General features: G+C 47.3%; 1 protein-coding gene across 2 annotated transcripts in view; it reads left to right on the top strand.

Moving 5' to 3' along the window:
* CCDC18 (coiled-coil domain containing 18) overlaps positions 1-22,120 on the top strand; it is a 434,514-nt gene that overhangs the window by 376,564 nt on the left and 35,830 nt on the right. For both annotated transcript variants that reach the window (XM_063939870.1, XM_063939871.1), the window contains exon 25: positions 14,517-14,720. In XM_063939870.1, the coding sequence (XP_063795940.1) occupies positions 14,517-14,720 (204 nt within the window). The remainder of the gene's footprint in view (positions 1-14,516; positions 14,721-22,120) is intronic.

Below are 22,120 nucleotides of genomic sequence, written 5' to 3'. Positions count from 1 at the left end.
TCAAAGCAAACATTGACGGCAGTGCCTTTTGAAGGTGAGTTTCTTTTTGGATCAGAGTTAAAGAAGATTATTTCAGATACTACTGGAGGAAAGAGCCCTTTCCTTCCACCTGCACCTCACAAACCAAAACCTACAAGGTTTCGGTCCTTTCGTACACAGGGCAGAGGTAGTTTCCAATCCTTTCGTGCTTCCTCCAGATTTCCAAGACGGGGGTCTTTCAGAGGAAGAGGATCCCAGGCTATTCGCAGACCGGCCAGTAAGCCTGCCGACAAACCTGAGGCATGACGCCTCAGGTCTCCTGGAGGGATCGATGAAGGTTGGGGCCCGGTTACTTCAGTTCAGGAAAGTGTGGCTCCTATCGAAACCGGATCGGTGGGTAATGGGGGTCATATCCAGAGGATATATGTTGGATTTCGAAGAGACAGTCCCAACCCGACTATTCATAACGCCTCTCCCAGACGATCCCTCCAGACGTCAAGCTCTTCTTCAGGCAATCACAACCCTCTTACGAAATGGAGTAATCATTCCGGTTCCCTCTCATCAGAGGGGTCGGGGTTTTTACTCAAGTCTTTTTCTCGTGGACAAGCCGGATGGTTCGTTTCGGCCCATTCTGAATCTGAAGGCTCTCAACCCGTATCTCTCAACCCAAAAATTCAAGATGGAATCCATTCGCTCAATTATCGCCGCCATGGAGCCAGTGGAATATTTGGCTTCAATAGACATAAAAGACGCCTACTTACATGTCCCGATTTGGGTAGGACATCAGTCTCTGCTGAGATTTGCAGTCGGCCCGGAGCATTTTCAGTTTCAAGCTCTTCCCTTTGGTCTCTCTACGGCTCCCCGGGTTTTTACAAAGGTCATAGGCCATGTAGTCGCAGTTCTTCGTTGCCAAAGGGTCAACATCACTCCATATTTGGACGACCTGTTGGTCAAGGCACCGTCAGCGGAGATTCTCACTCAGAACCTGCATCTAACGATGGAGACGCTACAGTCGTTCGGGTGGATAATCAACTTTCCAAAGTCATCTCTACTCCATTCCCAGAAAATGATTTTTCTGGGACTTTTATTCGACACCAACAGCCAGAAGGTGTTTCTTCCTGTAGACAAGATTCAGGATCTGCAGTCCAGAATCCGAACCCTGTTACACTTACCAGTAGTGTCGGTCCTCAGATGTATGCAGGTGTTGGGCAAGATGGTATCCTCTTTCGAGGCAGTTCCATATGCCAGATTTCATGCCCGACCTCTTCAAACTCAGATTCTCAACTGTTGGACTCGGACGGAACTACGTCTCGAATTGCAGTTGATCCGCTTGTCGGTAAAGACTCGTCAGTCTCTTCACTGGTGGCTTCACAGTCACAATTTGAAAAAGGGTGCACCGTTCACGATCTGGTCTTGGATGATGGTCACCACGGACGCAAGCCTCAGTGGTTGGGGGGCAGTGTTCCAGACTCATCACTTCCAAGGACGCTGGAACAATCAGGAGTCAAAATTACAAATCAACATTCTGGAACTAAGGGCGATTCGGTATGCACTCCTTCACATTCAGACCATGGTACAGGGTCAACCAGTTCGTGTGCAGTCCGACAATGCCACCGCAGTGGCTTACATCAACAAACAGGGAGGAACTCGCAGCTGGTCCGCAATGAGAGAAGTCGCTCAGATTCTCGCGTGGGCGGAACGTTGGGTTCCTGTGATCTCCGCAATTCACATTCCAGGAGTCGAGAACTGGGAAGCAGACTTTTTGAGTCGTCACACGATTCATCCGGGAGAATGGGAACTTCATCAAGAAGTGTTTCTCTCTCTAGTGGACCGATGGGGAATGCCAGACGTAGACCTGATGGCGTCTCGCCTCAACGCGAAACTTCCTCACTACGGCTCAAGGACTCAAGATCCACAGGCATTCCTGATCGATGCTCTAACTGCTCCATGGCAGTTTCAACTGGGGTATGTGTTTCCGCCAATCCCACTGATCCCGCGTCTACTTCAACGCATTCGGCGAGAGGGTCTCGCAGTGATTCTGGTGGCTCCAGATTGGCCGCGTCGACAGTGGTACACTCTTCTGCGCAGTATGGTTGTCGGAGACCCCTTTCGTCTACCTCTGCGACCAGATCTTCTTCTTCAAGGACCTTGTCGCCACCCAGATTTACATCGGATGGCTTTGACGGCTTGGCTCTTGAATCCAAGATTTTAAAGGCAAAAGGTCTTTCTCGATCGGTTGTTCAGACGATGATTCGAGCTAGGAAACCGGTGACTTCTGGCATTTACCATAGGGTATGGCGTATTTACATTGCTTGGTGCGAACAAAGGAGCCTAACTCCGCATTTGTTTAGACTACCTCGCCTGCTCTCTTTCCTTCAGGAGGGTCTCGATAAGGGCCTAAAGCTTTCTTCACTAAAAGGTCAGGTTTCAGCTTTATCGGTTCTTTTTCAGAAGAAGCTAGAGATTATTCCAGAGGTTCAAACATTCCTGCAGGGAGTACTTCGGATTCAACCACCTTTTGTCCCTCCGGTTCCTCCCTGGGATTTAAACTTGGTCCTTACGGCTCTTCAAACCTCTCCATTTGAACCTTTGGAATCGGTGGAACTACGTTATCTGACGCAAAAAGTTGTTTTTCTGTTGGCTATTGCCTCAGCTAGACGGGTATCTGAGTTGGCGGCCCTTTCTTGCAGACCCCCCTTGTTAGTGTTTCATGAGAACCGGGTGGTTCTACGGACTAAGCCTTCTTTCCTTCCAAAGGTTGTTTCAATATTCCATTTAAATCAGGACATTGTCCTTCCGGCTTTTACTCCGACATCTCCTCCTGGGGAGGACTCTCATTTGGCTCTCCTGGATGTGGTTTGAGCCTTACGTATCTATTTGTCTCGCACAGAGTCATTCCGTCGTACGGATAACTTGCTGGTTTTGATTGATGCTCCGAAACGAGGTTGGCCGGCCTCCAAAAATACTGTGGCCCGTTGGATAACTTCGGCCATAAGACAGGCTTACGTGTCTTCTCATGTTTCGGTTCCTGACTCAATTAGGGCTCATTCGACTAGAGCTGTTGGAGCCTCTTGGGCTGTTCGCGGTGGTGCATCTGTTGAGCAACTGTGCAGGGCGGCGACCTGGTCGTCAGTTCATACTTTCACAAAGTTTTATCGTTTTCATACTTTTGGTTTGGAGACTGCCTCTGTTGGGCGTCGTATATTAAAGACTGCTATGCCGTCACCGTCTCCCTCCTCTCATTAGCTTGCTTTGGGAAATCCCACAAGTAACGGCGCAGCGTCCCCCAGATGGATGACAGAGAAATGGGGATTTTTGTTTACTTACCGTAAAATATCTTTCTCTGAGTCCATCTGGGGGACGCTGCGATCCCTCCCATGGTTTTGTCTGGTTTAATTGGTTAGTTTTTTTGTTCTGTTCTATCTCCTTTGGCTTGGCTAAACGTTAACTGAGTGATGGCTGAGCAGGAAGGAGATGGGAGGGGTTAGAGGGGGGAGGAGTCAGCTTTAGATAGATTCTGTGCCAAACTCCACTACCACACACCTCTAACCCACAAGTAACGGCGCAGCGTCCCCCAGATGGACTCAGAGAAAGAGATTTTACGGTAAGTAAACAAAAATCCCCATTTTTAGAGCGACTTCTCTTAACAGCGTCTTAAACGCCTATTAGACAGAGTCGCTCCAACAACTCCCCACCGGGTCGCAACAACGCTTACCTCCGCGGTACAGTGCTGTCTCGACGGGCGTCTGTGTCGGATGTTCTAGCAGGTCCAGCAGATGTAACCAGGCTGTGGCCGGAGCATGGGGAGACGGTGAGTCTATGGACTTCCTCTTACTAGAGGGGTCAGGACACAGCTACACTGATTTGGTGGAGACTACAATCAGTGTGTTAATGCGCCGAACATCTCAAGTGTGACAGCGCTACGCTCCGGGGATCATAGGCGCCAGGACTAGGTAGAGGCCGCGATCCTGGGAGTTTGTCAACAGGGGGATTCAGACGTTCTCCTGGCCGCCCCTCCTCCGAGTTCATGGCCAGTTCCCGCGTGTCTCTCGTTTCATGAACTGAATGACCTCACTTCCGGCTCAGACGCTACCACGAGGGTACTCGGTCGCAGCTTAGACGCTGCGGTTGTGTACACTGGATATAAACCCGCCCAGACCGAGTCGCAGGCCTTAGCGTCTGCATACACGTGGAAGTCGCTCAGCGTCTGTGTCCGTTATCAGTTGTCAAGAGCGGCAGTGTACACCAGTAGCGTCTGAATCCACTCAGCGTCTTACGAGCGTATTTGCTTGGATATGGAAGTGGGGTGAGTCTCCCTGTATCCCGTTCTCTGGAGGCAGGGTATACAGTACTAAAAATTCCTTCTACTTTTTAGTATGCATTGTTAATTTTTAGTACCTATTGCATATGAGACCTGTATATTACTGTGTTTTCTGCATGTTATGTTGAAAATAGAGCCAGTTAAAACAGAAGTACAATTTTCCTACTTATGTATAAGTCATTATGGAGGTTGTATTCTCATATGACAATGTCTAATGCTTTAACATGTGACTGACTGCTAGTATGTGTGCTGACTTTTCTGTGTAATGTCAGTCCTGTTCTGACCCTCAAATCAGGTGCACTGTGGTCAGTTTGATCTCACCTCTATATACTGACATATAGGGTGTTTTTCAGTCACAAAGTGTGTAGTCGATAACAGGTTAATACCATGTCTATGAGCGGCAAAAGTGATGAGGAGAATTTACCAAGCACTCCTATAACCCTAACATGCTTATCTTGTAAGTCAGGGGTAATTGATATGAATTAATTGGTCACTTATGAGGGTTTGTGTGCAAACTGTTTCGCTTTTCAGCGAAGTAAAAAATAGGAGTTAGTTCAACCTCCAGTAGAGCCACCATGGAATATGTTCGCAAAGACTCTGTCTTCAATAGCGGACAGGTTAGCTCCGGTAGCACCACCTCAAGGGTTAGGTTACACTATGAACCCATACATGCAGCTCCCTTCCTATGGTTTGGTTCCAGTAGCCTCTACAAGCAACCAAGGGGCAGGTAAGACTAAGACAGATACGTCTGTATGGCAGACTACACAAGATGATACATCGGATGATGATGCGGAAACAATAGATTCAACTCCGTATGATTATCAGTCGCAGAGCTTTAGTTCAGAAGATGTAGCTGAACTTATTAATGCAGTGAAGGCTGTGCTTCTTTGGAAGAGCCAGCCAAGACAGCGTTAAAAGCAAAAGCACCTGTATTTAAACGAACAAAATCAGTGAAAGCTGAATTTCCAGCGTCAGATGAGTTGACTGACATGATGGATGGGATTCTTATTATCCATTTCCTGCTGGGGATTGTTCGAAGAGAGAAGTTCCTCCAAAAGTAGATGCACATGTTCTGCGACTCGTGCATAAATCTGCTTTACCACTGTCATCTACCTCATTGAATGATGTCACAGACAGAAGGGTAGAGAGCCATGTGAAAAATATTTTTTCTCTTGTAGGAGCAGTGATAAGACCTGCTATGGCTTCGGCCTGGGTAGCAAAGGCAATGGGCGAATGGATAGAGGAACTAGAGAATGACATCCCCTCTCCTACTAGGGAGCAAGAGGATCGTTTTTGCCGTTTAAGACAATCTGCCCAGTATTTAGAAGAAGCAGCAATTGATGTAGGCACTGTTGCTTCTAAAGCTTCAGCCTTGACAGTAGTCGCTCGCAGAGCAGTTTGGCTACGGACCTGGAAGGGGATGCGGAGTCCAAGAAAGAATTGGAAGCATTGCCTTTCGTTGGTAATATATTATTTGGAAAACCTTTATCGGATATCCTAGAATCAGAGGCTGAATAGAAAAAGGTCAGATTTCCGGCTGCTTATAACCCTAAGTCCAAGGGTTTAAAATTTAGCTCTTTTCGTTGGCAAAGCAAAGCGAAAGCTAAGGAGGAGCCTAAGCAACCCCAGTTTAAATCCAGGGGTAGGAAGCAGTGGGCTAGCAAGAAGCCAGCTTCCAAACCTGAACAGAAACCCTCAGCCTGAAGAGACGGGCCTCCGCCTGGAGGATTCCAGGGTTGGGCGCCGACTCCTTCAATTTGCACACATATGGCAACAGTCAACAACAGATGCCTGGGTGCAGAAGGTAGTATCTCAGGGGTATGGGTTCCCATTCAGGAGGCAGCCTCCTCAAAGATTTTTTTGCACCAGCCCGTCTCGTATAGAGTCGAAGGCCAATGCCCTGCAAGAAGCAGTCCAAAAATTACTGCAGTCAGGTGTGATTGTCCCAGTACCTCCATCACAAAAGGGACTAGGGTATTACTCCAATCTATTTCTAATCCAGAAACCAAATGGGTCATATCGACCAATTCTAAATCTAAAAATGTTGAACAACTACATATGGATCCCGAAGTTCCACATGGAGACGTTATGCTCCATAATGTTGGCTATGGAACCGGGAGACTACATGGTATCTCTGGATGTACGGGATGCTTACCTACATGTGCCTATAGCACTGTCACATCAGTGTTACCTCAGGTTTGCCATCCTCCAGGAACATTTCCAGTTCCAAGCTCTGCCTTTCGGGCTAGCTACAGCACCCAGGGTGTTTACCAAGATCATGGTGGTTATGGCAGCTTGTCTGCGCAGACAGGGGATAAGAATATACCCATACCTCGACGACCTGTTAATCTTAGCACAGTCGCAAGATTTACTGTTGAGCCATCTCCAACAGACGATAGTTTGTTTGCAGAGACACGGGTGGCTCATAAATTGGGAGAAGTCGTTCCTGAATCCGTCACAGCGGATGGTTCATTTGGGGGCCATATTGGATTCAGACCTACAGAGAGTTCTCTTACCAGAGAAAAAGATAGTCAAGGTGCAGGTCATGGCTAAGGAAGCGTTGCAAGCCCAGACAATGTCAGTTCATGCAGCAATGCGACTGTTGGGTCTGATGGTATCAACCTTCGACATGGTGGAATATGCGCAATTCCACTCCAGACAGTTGCAGCATCTCATTTTGACCAAATGGAACGGAAATCATCAAATGATAAAGAAACAGATGATAAAGATTCCAGTAAAGGTAAAAAGGTCTCTAGCGTGGTGGCTACAGACAGACCATTTAAACAAGGGGAGACCCTTTTGGATAAACGAGTGGCAAGTCCTGACAACAGATGCCAGCCTGCAAGGCTGGGGGGCGGTACTCGGAAGCCTATGGTTCCAGGGAAAATGGACCGCAAGGGAAAGCCGCCTGCCGATAAATCTGTTGGAGATAAGGGCCGTTTACTTGGCTCTAGTTCAGGCAAAGGACAAACTACAAGGAAGACCAGTCCAGATCCGCTCAGACAATGCGACGGCAGTAGCATACCTCAATCATCAAGGAGGAACTCACAGCAAGAGTCTGATGGAGGAAGTAACTCCCATTCTAAGATGGGCGGAACTCCATCTCCCGGCATTGTCAGCAGTATTTGTCCCGGGTATACTAAACTGGGAAGCGGATTTTCTCAGTCGGCACACCATTCAGGAAACCGAATGGGCACTACACCCGGAAGTGTTTCAGACACTGGTGAACAGATGGGGTCTACCGGAGATGGACCTTATGGCGTCTCGTCTAAAAACAAGGTTCCGAGGTACGGATCAAGAACAAGGGACCCAGGAGCGGTCCTGGTAGACGCACTGTCAGTAGAATGGAGGTTTCAGCTGGCATATCTGTTCCCTCCAATATCTCTGTTACCCAGAGTAGTGAGAAAGATAAAACAGGCAAAAGGAGCAATCATTCTAATAGCTCCAGCTTGGCCAAGAAGGCATTGGTACACAGATCTGTTGAGAATGTCCGTGGAAGCATCGATACTGCTCCCTCAACGTCCAGATCCAGGGTCCTTGTTGTCACAGTCATCTGGATCGCCTATCTTTGACGGCGTGGCTGTTGAAACCTCTATCTTAGAGGCTAAAGGATTTTCGAAACAAGTAATCCAAACCATGCTTAGAGCAAGAAAGCTCTCTTCGGCTCGTGTGTATCATAGAATATGGCAAGCCTATATTCACTGGTGTACTGGAAAAAATTACAATCTGAGATCTTTTAAAGTAGCTAGGATTTTGGATTTCCTTCAGGCAGGATTGGATAAAGGGTTGAAAGTTGCTTCCTTGAGGGTGCAAGTCTCAGCGTTGACTGTATGGTTTCAGCAGAAGATTGCTGACCTACAGGATGTACGTACGTTTTTCCAAGGAGTAGTACATATTCAACCTCCATTTGTTCCTCCTGCAGCTCCCTGGGATTTGAATTTAGTTCTTAAATTTCTCCAGGGTCCTTTGTTTGAACCACTTGAGAGAACAGATCTTAAGTGGTTAACGGTTACAGTTCTTTTTTTACTGGCAATGGTGTCAGCCAGAAGAGTGTCAGATTTAGGAGCATTATCTTGTAAGTCTCCTTTCCTAAGTTTTTTTCCAGACAGAGCAGTTCTCAGAACGAGATCTAGTTATCTTCCAAAGGTGGTATCAAAGTTTCACCTGAATGAAGAAATTGTAGTCCCAGCTTTTCAGATATCGGGACTATCTGCGGGAGAAGCGTCGCTGGACGTGGTCCGGGCTTTAAGAATCTACATAGATCGTACTAGTGCCATCAGGAAAACAGATTCTCTCTTCATCCTCTACGGATTCCATAGGAGAGGTTGACCTGCTAGTAAACAGACGCTGGCGAGGTGGCTCCAAATGGTAATATCAGAAGCTTATTCTCATGCAGATCTCCCTATTCTGGCTAATGTCTCTGCACACTCTACACGTAAGGTAGGTCCTTCTTGGGCAGCACAACAGGGTGCTTCAGCAGAACAGATATGTAGGGCAGCCACATGGTCTTCCATAAACACATTCATTAGACATTATGCCTTGGATACTTTTGCCTCTCATGACGCAGACTTCGGGCGAAAGGTCCTCCTGTGCAATCAGGAGCGTCCCCACCACTAAAATGGCTTTGGGAATCCCAATGTTATCCTGTGGATAATCCTGTGGACCCAGCCAGAGAAATGAACGTTATGGTAAGAACTTACCGTTGATAACGTGATTTCTCTTATGTCCACAGGTATCCACAGGGATCCCACCCTGACGCATCTGATTTGAGGATCTAGACGATCACTAAACCTCTTCCTTCTTGTATGGAAGGGTGTGCATGTGTGTTCTTATCGCCTGTACAGGTCTCTACCTAATGTTCCTGCCTAAAATCGCTGTGGAAAGAACTGATCTGACTGAGTCAGTGGGCGGGACTATATAGTGGAGGCCCCAATGCATCCTGGGAGGCCAGAAAGCTCGTGACCGTGTTGGTGCCATTTTCGCTGTCGCTCGACAATATCCCAATGTTATCCTGTGGATACCTGTAGACATAAGAGAAATCACGTTATCAACTGTAAGTTCTTACCATAACGTTTATTTATTGCCTTTGAACACACAAAGCTTTTGGTTTCATGCAGTGGTCCCATTTACGGAATAAATAACAGTCTTGGAATAATAACAGTTTTTTTTAAATGGAAAACAAATACAATTGTTGCATATTGTACCATCTGTGCTGTTAGCCAGGTGTATGAATCTCCACAACATGACAATCATCACTGGATCTGACTAGCCCACGGCCTTATAAGCTTCTGATATAAACCATTTGTAGCCTAAAAATGGGATTTTGGTACTTTCCGGTAAATCCTTTTCTCGTAGTCCATATGGAATACTGGGATGGTGAATTACAGTGGGGTATATGGATGTTAGAGAAAGACAAATGGGTATTACATCCTCACCTGCTTCTCCATGTAGAGAGGTCAGCAATTGCCACTACTTTAAACTCTGGCTTACACATTTTTGTGTGTTTTGGGTCTTTATTTTTAAACAAAATAATTAATTTTACACTTCCCAACCTGTTGACTGAAGTTGCAGTGAGGATTCTTTTGCAAGTGATTGACAGCGAGCAGCCATTTTGTTGGAGGTAACAGGGAGTGATGGCAGACACGCGGGCGTGTCCGGACAGTTTACAGGGCATGAATCAGCCATCCGACTGCGATCCTGTACACCGGAAACATGTCTGTGGCGTCCATTCTGATTGACCATAGACTCAGGAGTTCAGTGTTTCCTGGATCTGCGTTGATGCTGGGAATGTGTACCCAGCTGTTAGCAGCTGTGAGGGCTCTAGTGGCCGTCTCTATATATGTATATATGTATGAGCATATTTTCTCACATCCTCTGACTGAAAATTTGTATCTTCAGCTGCATTAGTGCACAACTAGGAATCAGGTTTAGATATAATAAACTCTGTTAGTAACATGCAGTATTGAGGATCTTCGTCCATCCACCCCAGATGGGTTCCTAACATTACTAATACTAACACATTTTGTCATTTTCTCAAGGACTAACCATAATAGTGCCCCCTAATGATTAGACAGCAATGCAGGACCTGTGCTAAAAAAAAAAACTCATTTATAATCCATGTTATTTGCAGAGTTTATTATATTTTTATTTTTTTTAATTTTTTTTACTATTGATATACTTAGTGCTTAGAGCAGTGTTTCCCAACCTCTGTCCTCAAGGCACACTAATGGGCCCTACACACTGGCAGATGATACTGCATGATATGAACGTTCTCGTTCATTAATGAACGAGAACTCGTTCATACCGTGCATTGTGGAGGCACCAGCGATGAACGATGCGCGGCCCCGCGCTCGTTCAGCGCTGGTGCCCCGTCGCTTGTGCATGCAGGCCAATATGGACGAGATCGTCCATATTTGCCTGCACTGCTATGGAGCCAGGTGACAGGGGGAGTGAAGAAACTTCACTCCCCCCGTCACTGCCCCCAGAGTGGGCAGCATTAGGAATCCTATAGGACACCCGCACTGCTGCTCCACCACCCGCAGCGCTGGTGACTGGGTCAGCATCTTCGGCCGGGCTCCACAGCATACACGGGGAGCTGCAGAGGGAGACAAGTGAGGTGGTTCACTGTTTGCAAGGAACTGCATTGTAGCGGCTGTCACCGCCAGTCTGGTATACGACTGGCAAAGCTGACAGTGGGCGTCCAGGTTGCCTGCACAGAAGAGCAATTCAGAATAGAGACAGAGAGCAATGGGGGATAAGCATAAAATATTGAACTGGCTCAAATACAACATTTAATTAAGACATGGTATAGACAAAATATATACTGTAGCTTGCAAGGTATTGAAAGCATTAAATGAAGCAGTTTGTGGGTCTTACCATGTGTGCATAAAGCAGTGAGTTTAAAAAGTCCCTCCACAGTGAGCGCTGTCTCCTCTGCAACAGTGGGTGGGCATACATGAACAGAACCAGTGGGGAGATGCGAGAGACCCTGCCGCATGAGCAGGACCATGTAAGTAATTCTGCTGTCCTATTACTTGGCACATATTCTTTTCGGGGAGACTTACTTAGCACACAGTCACCTCGGAGGGACTTTTTGAACCTCCTGTGTTATGGGAACTCACATCCTATATAATAGGCTAACGCTGCTTTTTACCTCTATGAGGGGAATTCAAGTGTTTTGCACACCTGTGGCCACTAGATGGTGCCTGACGGAGCAATTCAAGCATTTTTCCGTTCAGCCGCGCACATCAGCCGACGCTGACATTACTGTTATGTTCCATCGTTTTAACGGACTGTTATCTAGTGTGTTTTATAAATGCATAGCAGAATTGCATGCCGAGGTGTTATATTTGTTATTTCAAGTTTCAAAGTACCATGCAATTATTTTATAAACATTTGTAAAAGTATTTAGTAAACCTTCACTACTTGGCTTCTAGGCAATATATATTTTACCTTAATGATGACACCTCTGATACTAGCTTTCCTCCGTTCTCAGATTTTACGTTACGGTACGGCAGTCCCAACCACAGACTTCTTTTGCTATCTCCAAATTTGACACTTTCACTCCACAATTTCCTCAACTCTCACTAACAGGCTCTTATCCTCCTTTGAATATATCTGCTGGAAACGCTCTACAACTAGGGGTTTAATTTCTAGTATCTATGCTTTATTATGTGACGATCTTGTCCCTAACCGAGATACCCATGACCTAGCTTGGGAATCAGATCTTGAGCACGCTATAGATAGTAAAGATTGGGCTGAAATATGGGATAATGCTGCTTCCAGTTCAATTTGCGTTAAAATAAAAGAGATCGTTGTTAATTGTTGTGGTATTATGTGCCTTCCTGTCTAAAGGCCATGTTCCCGGATACTTCAGATAAGTGCTGGAGGGGGGGTGCTAATGAGGGTTCTTTTTTACTTATCTGGTGGTCTTCCCCGAAACTTTCCAGTATTTGGCGGGAGGTCTCCACTCTGCTCTCGCACCAATTTAAAACTAGTATCCCCTTTGATCCCCAAAATGTTCTGCTTCCCTTGACTCCCCCCAACCTCACCAGACACCAAAATAAATTATTTCGTAATATAGTCTCTGCTATGACCTGCCAAGTAGCTGCAGACTGGAAAAGCCTAACGCCCTCCCCCATGTAGGTAATAATTTCAAGAATATGGTACGTGTACATAATGGAATACAAGACAGCTATAATTCGCAACTCCTCTAAATCCTTTGATAGAGTCTGGTCCCCCTGGCTGGTTTCACAACGCGCTGTCTCTCCATTTGACACCTGATTATGTGCTAATTACAAACCAAAATATTTAAAACTATTGCTAAATATACTTTGGTTTTACAATCTCTGCCATTGCTAACTAGAAGGTGTCATATATCAGAGTTACCAGTGCTGTGTATTCCTGGCTGAATAACATGTATTATTATTAATAACAATTATTCAGGCTTCTCACACTCGCTTACAAAGCCCTCACCTATTCCTCCCTAGTTACGTATCTGACCTTATCTCCCTGTACACCAGTGGCAGATTTTACCTATGGGCCGCAGAATTGCAGCCCTCCCCAGTAAAATTCGCCACTACAGGGAGTGAGCCAGTTGCAGTGTGCGACTGCACTGGCTACGCAGTGACTGGCAGTGATGACTTCTATTAGAAGTCCTACCTGCAAGTCAATCCCAGTACAGGCAGTCCCATTGGGAGGTGTCTCCTCCCTCCATGACTGCCAGACCGGGCTGCGATTGCCTGATAGCAAGCGGCACATGTGCAGTCAAGCTGCTGCTTCACTACGTATGTTCAGATCCATCCGGTGGCAGCAGTTGCTCTCTCCTCTACCCGGGCGGTGGGAGCAGCTGCTCTCTCCCCTCTCCAGGACCCAGCCGGCGGGAGCAGCGGCTCTCTCCTCTCCCCGGGACCTGACCTGTTGCAGCCAACCTCCTTAAAAGTAGGAGCCGCTACTGCTTTACACTCCTGCCCGCCCTCATTGCTCCACAAATACATGCCGCCTCTCCTGCCAACTGAATAGTTCCTCCCATTCCTGCCTCCAAGACTTTGTCCGTGGTGCTCCCTACATCTGGAATTCTCTGCCTCTCCCTATCAGACTTTTGACCTCTCTACAAAACTTTAAACAGGCTCTCAAGACCCACTTCTTCATTGAACCCAGTGATCTCTCATTCTAACCCTCTGTCACATGCTCCCTTCTTCCCCATCTATGTCACCCCTGTCTGTCTGCCCCTGTAAGTCTCATGAGCAGGGCCCTCTCCCCCCATGTGCTTTCCCTCTCTTAAGGGGGGATACACACGGAGAGATCCGTGTTTAAAATGTAAGCAATCTGACTAGAATGCTTAGATTTTAAGCACGGATCTTTCATGTGTATGCCCCCTCGTGCGATAGCGATGCCCGGCCCCCCCGCATCGCTATCGCTAATGCTAGGTTGAGCCTGCAATCTAGGCTCAATCTAGCAGGTCACTCACTTCAGCGCTGTGTGAAGTGAGTACCCCCTCGCTTGTGTGAAGTGAGCACACCCTCGCTTAGCACACATCGTGCTGTGCTGAGCGGGGGGAGAGATGTGTGCTGAGCGGTCTGTGTTAAGATCGCTCAGCACACATCTGTCCCGTCAGTACTGGCCTTTAGACTGTTTTCAACTTGATAATTTCTTCAGTGCCCTGTCCCCTGATGCAGCTATGTTTATATACCATGTACTTGTCCTACATTGTCTTGTACTGTAAGTCATTGTTTTCCTGTTTTGCTCATTTGTTTTTGTACTTTGTTAGGCACTGCGGAACCCTTATGGCGCCATATAAATAAAAGACAATAATGTAGCACCATAATTTACAGTTATGTGATATTTCTTTGTGTCTGTTGCCTATTAATGCCATATGGGGCAGCTGGATTTTCACCAAATAGACATAAAGTGACAAGGAAAGGGAAATTACAGCCTAAAAAATGTAATTTTTTTTTTTTTTTTTTCCCCTTGAAAGAGGAGCCCACAGAAATTACAGATAGGTGTGTATGTTGTAGTGATTTACAGTAATTATGCAGCTTGTGTGCGTCTCTCAGAACAGTCCGCAGTGTTGTTTCTGTACTGAGACCAAAGAACATTCTTTTATTACAGAATAAATTGTTCCAGTTGTCATGTTTACTTTTGATATGTAAATGGTGACATTATGCATCAAAGTTACTTTATTTTTAAGTGGACAAATGTTGTTTCTGTGTATTAGACTATGAAAGAGCAACAAAGGTACATCTCCGAACAGAAGCAAGAGGGTAAGGATCTAAGCCAGCAAGTACGACTGGCACGCGAGGGCATGCAGCGCACTCACCTCGAACTCGTGGAGACACAACAACAGCTGGCTGGGGCTCAGAAAGAATCAGACAGACTTACACATAAGCTGGAGGAAATGGATCGCCTTTCCAGAGAAAAGGTAGCCGACAATCCCACCAGCGGGATCCCTTAACTACTTTTGATGGATGCTTTTTAACTGAAGCATTGCAGCATGACGTGCGTAACATGGTAAATGATGTTTCTCTATCGTCCTAGTGGATGCTGGGGTTCCTGAAAGGACCATGGGGAATAGCGGCTCCGCAGGAGACAGGGCACAAAAAGTAAAGCTTTAGGATCAGGTGGTGTGCACTGGCTCCTCCCCCTATGACCCTCCTCCAAGCCTCAGTTAGATTTTTGTGCCCGGCCGAGAAGGGTGCAATCTAGGTGGCTCTCCTAAAGAGCTGCTTAGAAAAGTTTAGCTTAGGTTTTTTATTTTACAGTGAGTCCTGCTGGCAACAGGATCACTGCAACGAGGGACTTAGGGGAGAAGAAGTGAACTCACCTGCGTGCAGGATGGATTGGCTTCTTTGGCTACTGGACATTAGCTCCAGAGGGACGATCACAGGTACAGCCTGGATGGTCACCGGAGCCTCGCCGCCGGCCCCCTTGCAGATGCTGAAACAAGAAGAAGGTCCAGAATCGGCGGCATGAAGACTCCTCAGTCTTCTTAAGGTAGCGCACAGCACTGCAGCTGTGCGCCATTTCCTCTCAGCACACTTCACACGGCAGTCACTGAGGGTGCAGGGCGCTGGAAGGGGGGCGCCCTGGGAGGCAATGAAAACCTATTTTTGGCTAAAAATACCTCACATATAGCCTCCGGGGGCTATATGGAGATATTTAACCCCTGCCAGAATCCGTTAAGAGCGGGAGACGAGGCCGCCGAAAAAGGGGCGGGGCCTATCTCCTCAGCACACAGCGCCATTTTCCCTCACAGAAAGGCTGGAGGGAAGGCTCCCAGGCTCTCCCCTGCACTGCACTACAGAAACAGGGTTAAAACAGAGAAGGGGGGCACTAATTTGGCGTTAGAAATATATAAAAAAGATGCTATAAGGGAAAACACTTATATAAGGTTGTCCCTATATAATTATAGCGTTTTTGGTGTGTGCTGGCAAACTCTCCCTCTGTCTCTCCAAAGGGCTAGTAGGTCCTGTCCTCTATCAGAGCATTCCCTGTGTGTGTGCTGTGTGTCGGTACGTGTGTGTCGACATGTATGAGGACGATGTTGGTGAGGAGGCGGAGCAATTGCCTGTAATGGTGATGTCACTCTCTAGGGAGTCGACACCGGAATGGATGGCTTATTTAGGGAATTACGTGATAATGTCAACACGCAGCAAGGTCGGTTGACGACATGAGACGGCCGACAAACAATTAGTACCGGTCCAGACGTCTCAAAAACACCGTCAGGGGTTTTAAAACGCCCGTTTACTTTAGTCGGTCGACACAGACACAGACAGGGACACTGAATCCAGTGTCGACGGTGAATAAACAAACGTATTCCTTATTAGGGCCACACGTTAAGGGCAATGAAGGAGGTGTTACATATTTCTGATACTACAAGTACCACAAAAGAGGGTATTATGTGGGATGTGAAAAAACTACCGTAGTTTTTCCTGAATCAGATAAATTAAATGAAGTGTGTGATGATGCGTGGGTTCCCCCCGATAGAAAATATGGGCGGTATACCCTTTCCCGCCAGAAGTTAGGGCGCGTTGGGAAACACCCCTTAGGGTGGATAAGGCGCTCACACGCTTATCAGAACAAGTGGCGGTACCGTCTATAGATAGGGCCGTCCTCAAGGAGCCAGCTGACAGGAGGCTGGAAAATATCATAAAAAGTATATACACACATACTGGTGTTATACTGCGACCAGCGATCGCCTCAGCCTGGATGTGCAGAGCTGGGGTGGCTTGGTCGGATTCCCTGACTAAAAATATTGATACCCTTGACAGGGACAGTATTTTATTGACTATAGAGCATTTAAAGGATGCATTTCTATATATGCGAGATGCACAGAGGGATATTTGCACTCTGGCATCAAGAGTAAGTGCGATGTCCATATCTGCCAGAAGATGTTTATGGACACGACAGTGGTCAGGTGATGCAGATTCCAAACGGCACAAAGGTGTATTGCCGTATAAAGGAAGAGGAGTTATTTGGGGTCGGTCCATCGGACCTGGTGGCCACGGCAACTGCTGGAAAATCCACCGTTTTTTACCCTAAGTCACATCTCTGCAGAAAAAGACACCGTCTTTTCAGCTTCAGTCCTTTCGTCCCTATAAGAGTCATATCTGCCCAGGGATAGAGGAAAGGGAAGAAGACTGCAGCAGGCAGCCCATTCCCAGGAACAGAAGCGTTCCACCGCTTCTGACAAGCTCTCAGCATGACGCTGAGACCGTACAGGACCCCTGGATCCTACAAGTAGTATCCCAGGGGTACAGATTGGAATGTCGAGACGTTTCCCCTGCGCAGGCTCCTGAAGTCTGCTTTACCAAGGTCTCCCTCCGACAAGGAGGCAGTATGGGAAACAATTCACGAGCTGTATTCCCAGCAGGTGATAATTAAATTACCCCTCCTACAACAAGAAAAGGGGTATTATTCCACACTATATTGTGGTACTGAAGCCAGAAGGCTAGGTGAGACCTATTCTAAATCTAAAAAAATTTGAACACTTACAAAGGTTCAAATCAAGATGGAGTCACTCAGAGCAGTGATAACGAACCGGGAAGAAGGGGACTATATGGTGTCCCGAGACATCAGGGATGCTTACCTCCATGTCCCAAATTTGCCCTTATCACTAAGGGTACCTCAGGTTCGTGGTACAGAACTGTCACTATCAGTTTCAGACGCTGCCGTTTGGATTGTCCACGGCACCCCGGGTCTTTACCAAGGTAATGGCCGAAATGATGGTTCTTCTTCGAAGAAAAGGCGTCTTAATTATCCCTTACTTGGACGATCTCCTGATAAGGGCAAAGTCCAGGGAACAGTTGGAGGTCGGAGTAGCACTATCTCGGATACTGTTACAACAGCAGGGGTGGATTCTAAATATTCCAAAATCGCAGCTGATCCCGACAACAAGTCTCCTGTGCTTAGGGATGATTCTGGACACAGTCCAGAAAAAGGTGTTTCTCCCGGAAGAGAAAGCCAGGGAGTTATCCGAGCTAGTCAGGAACCTCCTAAAATCAGTGCATCATTGCACAAGGGCCATGGTAAAAAAAAAAAAAAAATGGTGACTTCCTTCGAAGCAATTCCAGTCGGCAGATTTCATGCAAGAACTTTTCAGTGGGATCTGCTGGACAAATGGTCCGGATCGCATCTTCAGATGCATCAGCGGATAACCCTATATCCAAGGACAAGGGTGTCTCTCCTGTGGTGGTTACAGAGTGCTCATCTTCTAGAGGGCCGCAGATTCGGCATTCAGTTTTGGATGTTGGTGACCACGGAGGCCAGCCCGAGAGGCTGGGGAGCAGTCACACAAGGAAAAAATTTCCAGGGAGTGTGATCAAGTCTGGAGACTTTTCTCCACATAAATATAGCTAAGGGTAAATTTATAATGCTCTAAGCTTAGCAAGACCTCTGCTTCAAGGTCAGCCGGTATTGATCCAGTGGGATAAAACATCACGGCAGTCGCCCACGTAAATAGACAGGGCGGCACAAGAAGCAGGAGGGCAGTGGCAAAAACTGCAAGGACTTTTCGCTGGGCGGAAAATCATGTGATAGCACTGTCAGCAGTGTTTCATTCCGGGAATGGAAACTGGGAAGCAGACTTCCTCAGTAGGCACGACCTCCACCCGGCAGAGTGGGAACTTCATGGGGAAGTTTTCCACATGATTGTAAACCGTTGGGAATTACCAAAGGTGGACATGATGGCGTCCCGTCTGAACAAAAAACGGGACAGGTATTGCGCCAGGTTAAGAGACCCTCAGGCAATAGCTGTGGACGTTCTGGTAACACCGTGGGTGTACCAGTCGGTGTATGTGTTCCATCCTCTGCTTTTCATACCTAAGGTACTGAGAATTATAAGACGTAGAGGAGTAAGAACTATACTCATGGCTCCGGATTGGCCAAGAAGGACTTGGTACCCGGAACTTCAAGAGATGCTCACAGAGGACTTATGGCCTCTGCCGCTAAGAAGGGACTTGTTTCAGCAAGTACCATGTCTGTTCCAAGACTTACCGCAGCTGCGTTTGACGGCATGGCGGTGGAACGCCGGATCCTAAGGGAAAATGCATTCAGGAAGAGGTCATTTCCTACCCTGGTCAAAGCCAGAAAGGTGGTGACCGCACAACATTATCACCACATGTGGCGAAAATATGTTGCGTGGTGTGAGGCCAGGAAGGCCCCACGAAGAAATTTCACCTCGGTCGATTCCTGCATTTCCTGCAAACAGGAGTGTCTATGGGCCTCAAATTGGGGTCCATTAAGGTTCAAATTTCGGCCCTGTCGATTTTTCTTCCAGAAAGAATTGGCTTCAGTTCCTGAAGTCCAGAAGTTTGTCAAGGGAGTATTGCATATACAACCCTCTTTTGTGCCTCCAGTGGCACTGTGGGATCTCAACGTAGTTCTGGGATTCCTCAAAACACATTGGTTTAAAACCAGTCAAATCTGTGGATTTGAAGCATCTCACATGAAAAGTGAACATGCTCTTGGACCTGGCCTGGACCAGGCGAGTGTCAAATTGGTGGTTTTTTTTTTCTCAAAAAAGCCCATATCTGTTTGTCCATTCGGACAGGGCAGAGCTGCGGACTCGTCCCCAGTTCTCTCCCTAAGGTGGTGTCAGTGTTTCACCTGAACCAGCTTATTGTGGTGTCTTGCGCCTACTAGGGACTTGGAGGACTCCAAGTTGCTAGATGTGGTCAGGGCCCTGAAAATATAGGTTCCAGGACGGCTGGAGTCAGGAAAACTGACTTGCTGTTATCCTGTATGCACCCAACAAACTGGGTGCTCTTGCTTCTAAGCAGACTTTTGCTAGTTGGATGTGTAATACAATTCAGCTTGCACATTCTGTGGCAGGCCTGCCACAGCCAAAATATGTAAATGCCCATTCCACAAGGAAGGTGGGCTCATCTTGGGCGGCTGCCCGAGGGGTCTCGGCTTTACAACTTTGCCGAGCGGCTATTTAGTCAGGGGCAAACACGTTTGTAAAATCCTACAAATTTGATAACCTGGCTAAGGAGGACCTGGAGTTCTCTCATTCGGTGCTGCAGAGTCATCCGCACTCTCCCGCCCGTTTGGGAGCTTTGGTATAATCCCCATGGTCCTTTCAGGAACCCCAGCATCCACTAGGACGATAGAGAAAATAAGAATTTACTTACCGATAATTCTATTTCTCGGAGTCCGTAGTGGATGCTGGGCGCCCATCCCAAGTGCGGATTATCTGCAATACTTGTACATAGTTACAAAAATCGGGTTATTATTGTTGTGAGCCATCTTTCAGAGGCTCCGCTGTTATCATACTGTTAACTGGGTTCAGATCACAGGTTTTACAGTGTGATTGGTGTGGCTGGTATGAGTCTTACCCGGGATTCATAAATCCTTCCTTATTGATACGCTCGTCCGGGCACAGTATCCTAACTGAGGCTTGGAGGAGGGTCATAGGGGGAGGAGCCAGTGCACACCACCTGATCCTAAAGCTTTACTTTTTGTGCCCTGTCTCCTGCGGAGCCGCTATTCCCCATGGTCCTTTCAGGAACCCCAGCATCCACTACGGACTCCGAGAAATAGAATTATCGGTAAGTAAATTCTTATTTTCAGATTAATGTATGATGTATTGTGCGCCCCACTCACTGCTGAAGAAAATGTGCTGCTTTTATTGCTGTATCCTCATCCCCAGCTTATCTGGGCAAGGCAGATGCTTTACATTGTCTGCGATTTCTGTGATCGCACCATAGTAAATGGGAAACCAATGTGGAGCTATTTCTATAATGGCGTTTATGTGTTCAGGATTCTCCTGCCTGGGAGCAGCATCCAGAAAGAGCCCCCACAGAGAGGTGAAGACCCCAAATATCTCATTAAGAAGGAAATAATTCTGAATGTATGGCCCTTTTTAGATAAATATATACAACTGCAATAACTGTGAACAAAGATCTCTGGCCCTTATTAACAGGCTAATCAGCCAATAATGTGCAGGCCAAAATTCACTCTGGAACGGTCACCTCAATTTACAGGACGTATTCTTGCAACACCTCTAAGCTGTCAGATTTCTTACTTCATCATATACCTTTATTAGGATGTATTGCGAGCCTTACGATTGTAGGTAGTCAGACTTTGATGTGTCCTTTGATGTGTCATGTACACACCCTGCAAACCTATGGCATACCCCAAGAACAGACAGTACTGTGGGTGCACACTGATGTGTGTTGCATGGACCATTTCTGATTTCTCTTACGTCCTAAAGGATGCTGGGGACTCCGTAAGGACCATGGGGTACAGCCGGGCTCCGCAGGAGACATGGGCACTCTAAAGACTTTAGAATGGGTGTGCACTGGCTCCTCCCTCTATGCCCCTCCTCCAGACCTTAGTTAGATCCTGTGCCCAGAGGAGACTGGGTACACTGCAGGGGAGCTCTACTGAGTTTCTCTGTAAAGGACTTTTTGTTAGGTTTTTTATTTCCAGGGAACACTGCTGGCAACAGGCTCCCTGCATCGTGGGACTGAGGGGAGAGAAGCAGACCTACTTAAATGATAGGCTCTGCTTCTTAGGCTACTGGACACCATTAGCTGCAGAGGGTCGGAACGCAGGTCTCACCCTCGTCATTCGTCCCGGAGCCGCGCCGCCGTCGTCCTCACAGAGCCGGAAGATAGAAGCCGGGTGAGTATTAAGAAGAAAAGAAGACTTCACAGGCAGCAGAAGACTTCAGTTCTTCACTGAGGTAACGCTGCGCGCCATTGCTCCCACACAGACGCACACAGAGGGCACTGTAAGGGTGCAGGGCGCAGGGAGGGCGCCCTTGGCGGCAATAAAAACCTCTAGGGACACTGGCATATATATTATGCCAGGCAGTATATTAATAAACCCCCGCCAGTATAAATAATTTGAGCGGGACCGAAGCCCGCCCGTGAGGGGGCGGGGCTTGGTCCTCCAGCACTAACCAGCGCCATTTTCTCCACAGCACACTGCAGAGATGCTGGCTCCCCGGACTCTCCCCTGCTGAACAAGGTTACAGAGGGCAAAAAGGGGGGGGGGGGGGGGGCACATTTTATTGGCGCAGTGAGTGTATTTATATATATATATATATATATATATATATATAAAAGCGCTGAATACTAACTGGGATTTTATTCCAGTGTCCAGTGGCGCTGGGTGTGTGCTGGCATACTCTCTCTCTGTCTCTCCAAAGGGCCTTATTGGGGGACTGTCTCCATATAGATATATCCCTGAGTGTGTGGGAGTGTCGGTACGTGTGTGTCGGCATGTCTGAAGCGGAAGGCTCATCTAAGGAGGAGGTGGAGCAGATGATTGTGGTGTCTCCGTCGGCAATGCCGACACCTGATTGGTTGGATA

The sequence above is a fragment of the Pseudophryne corroboree genome, chromosome 9, assembly GCF_028390025.1.
Source record: "Pseudophryne corroboree isolate aPseCor3 chromosome 9, aPseCor3.hap2, whole genome shotgun sequence".
NCBI classification, from domain to species: Eukaryota; Metazoa; Chordata; class Amphibia; order Anura; family Myobatrachidae; genus Pseudophryne; species Pseudophryne corroboree.
The sequence above is the reverse complement of the archived record's forward strand: the minus strand, read 5'-3'. Positions and strand labels throughout refer to the sequence as shown.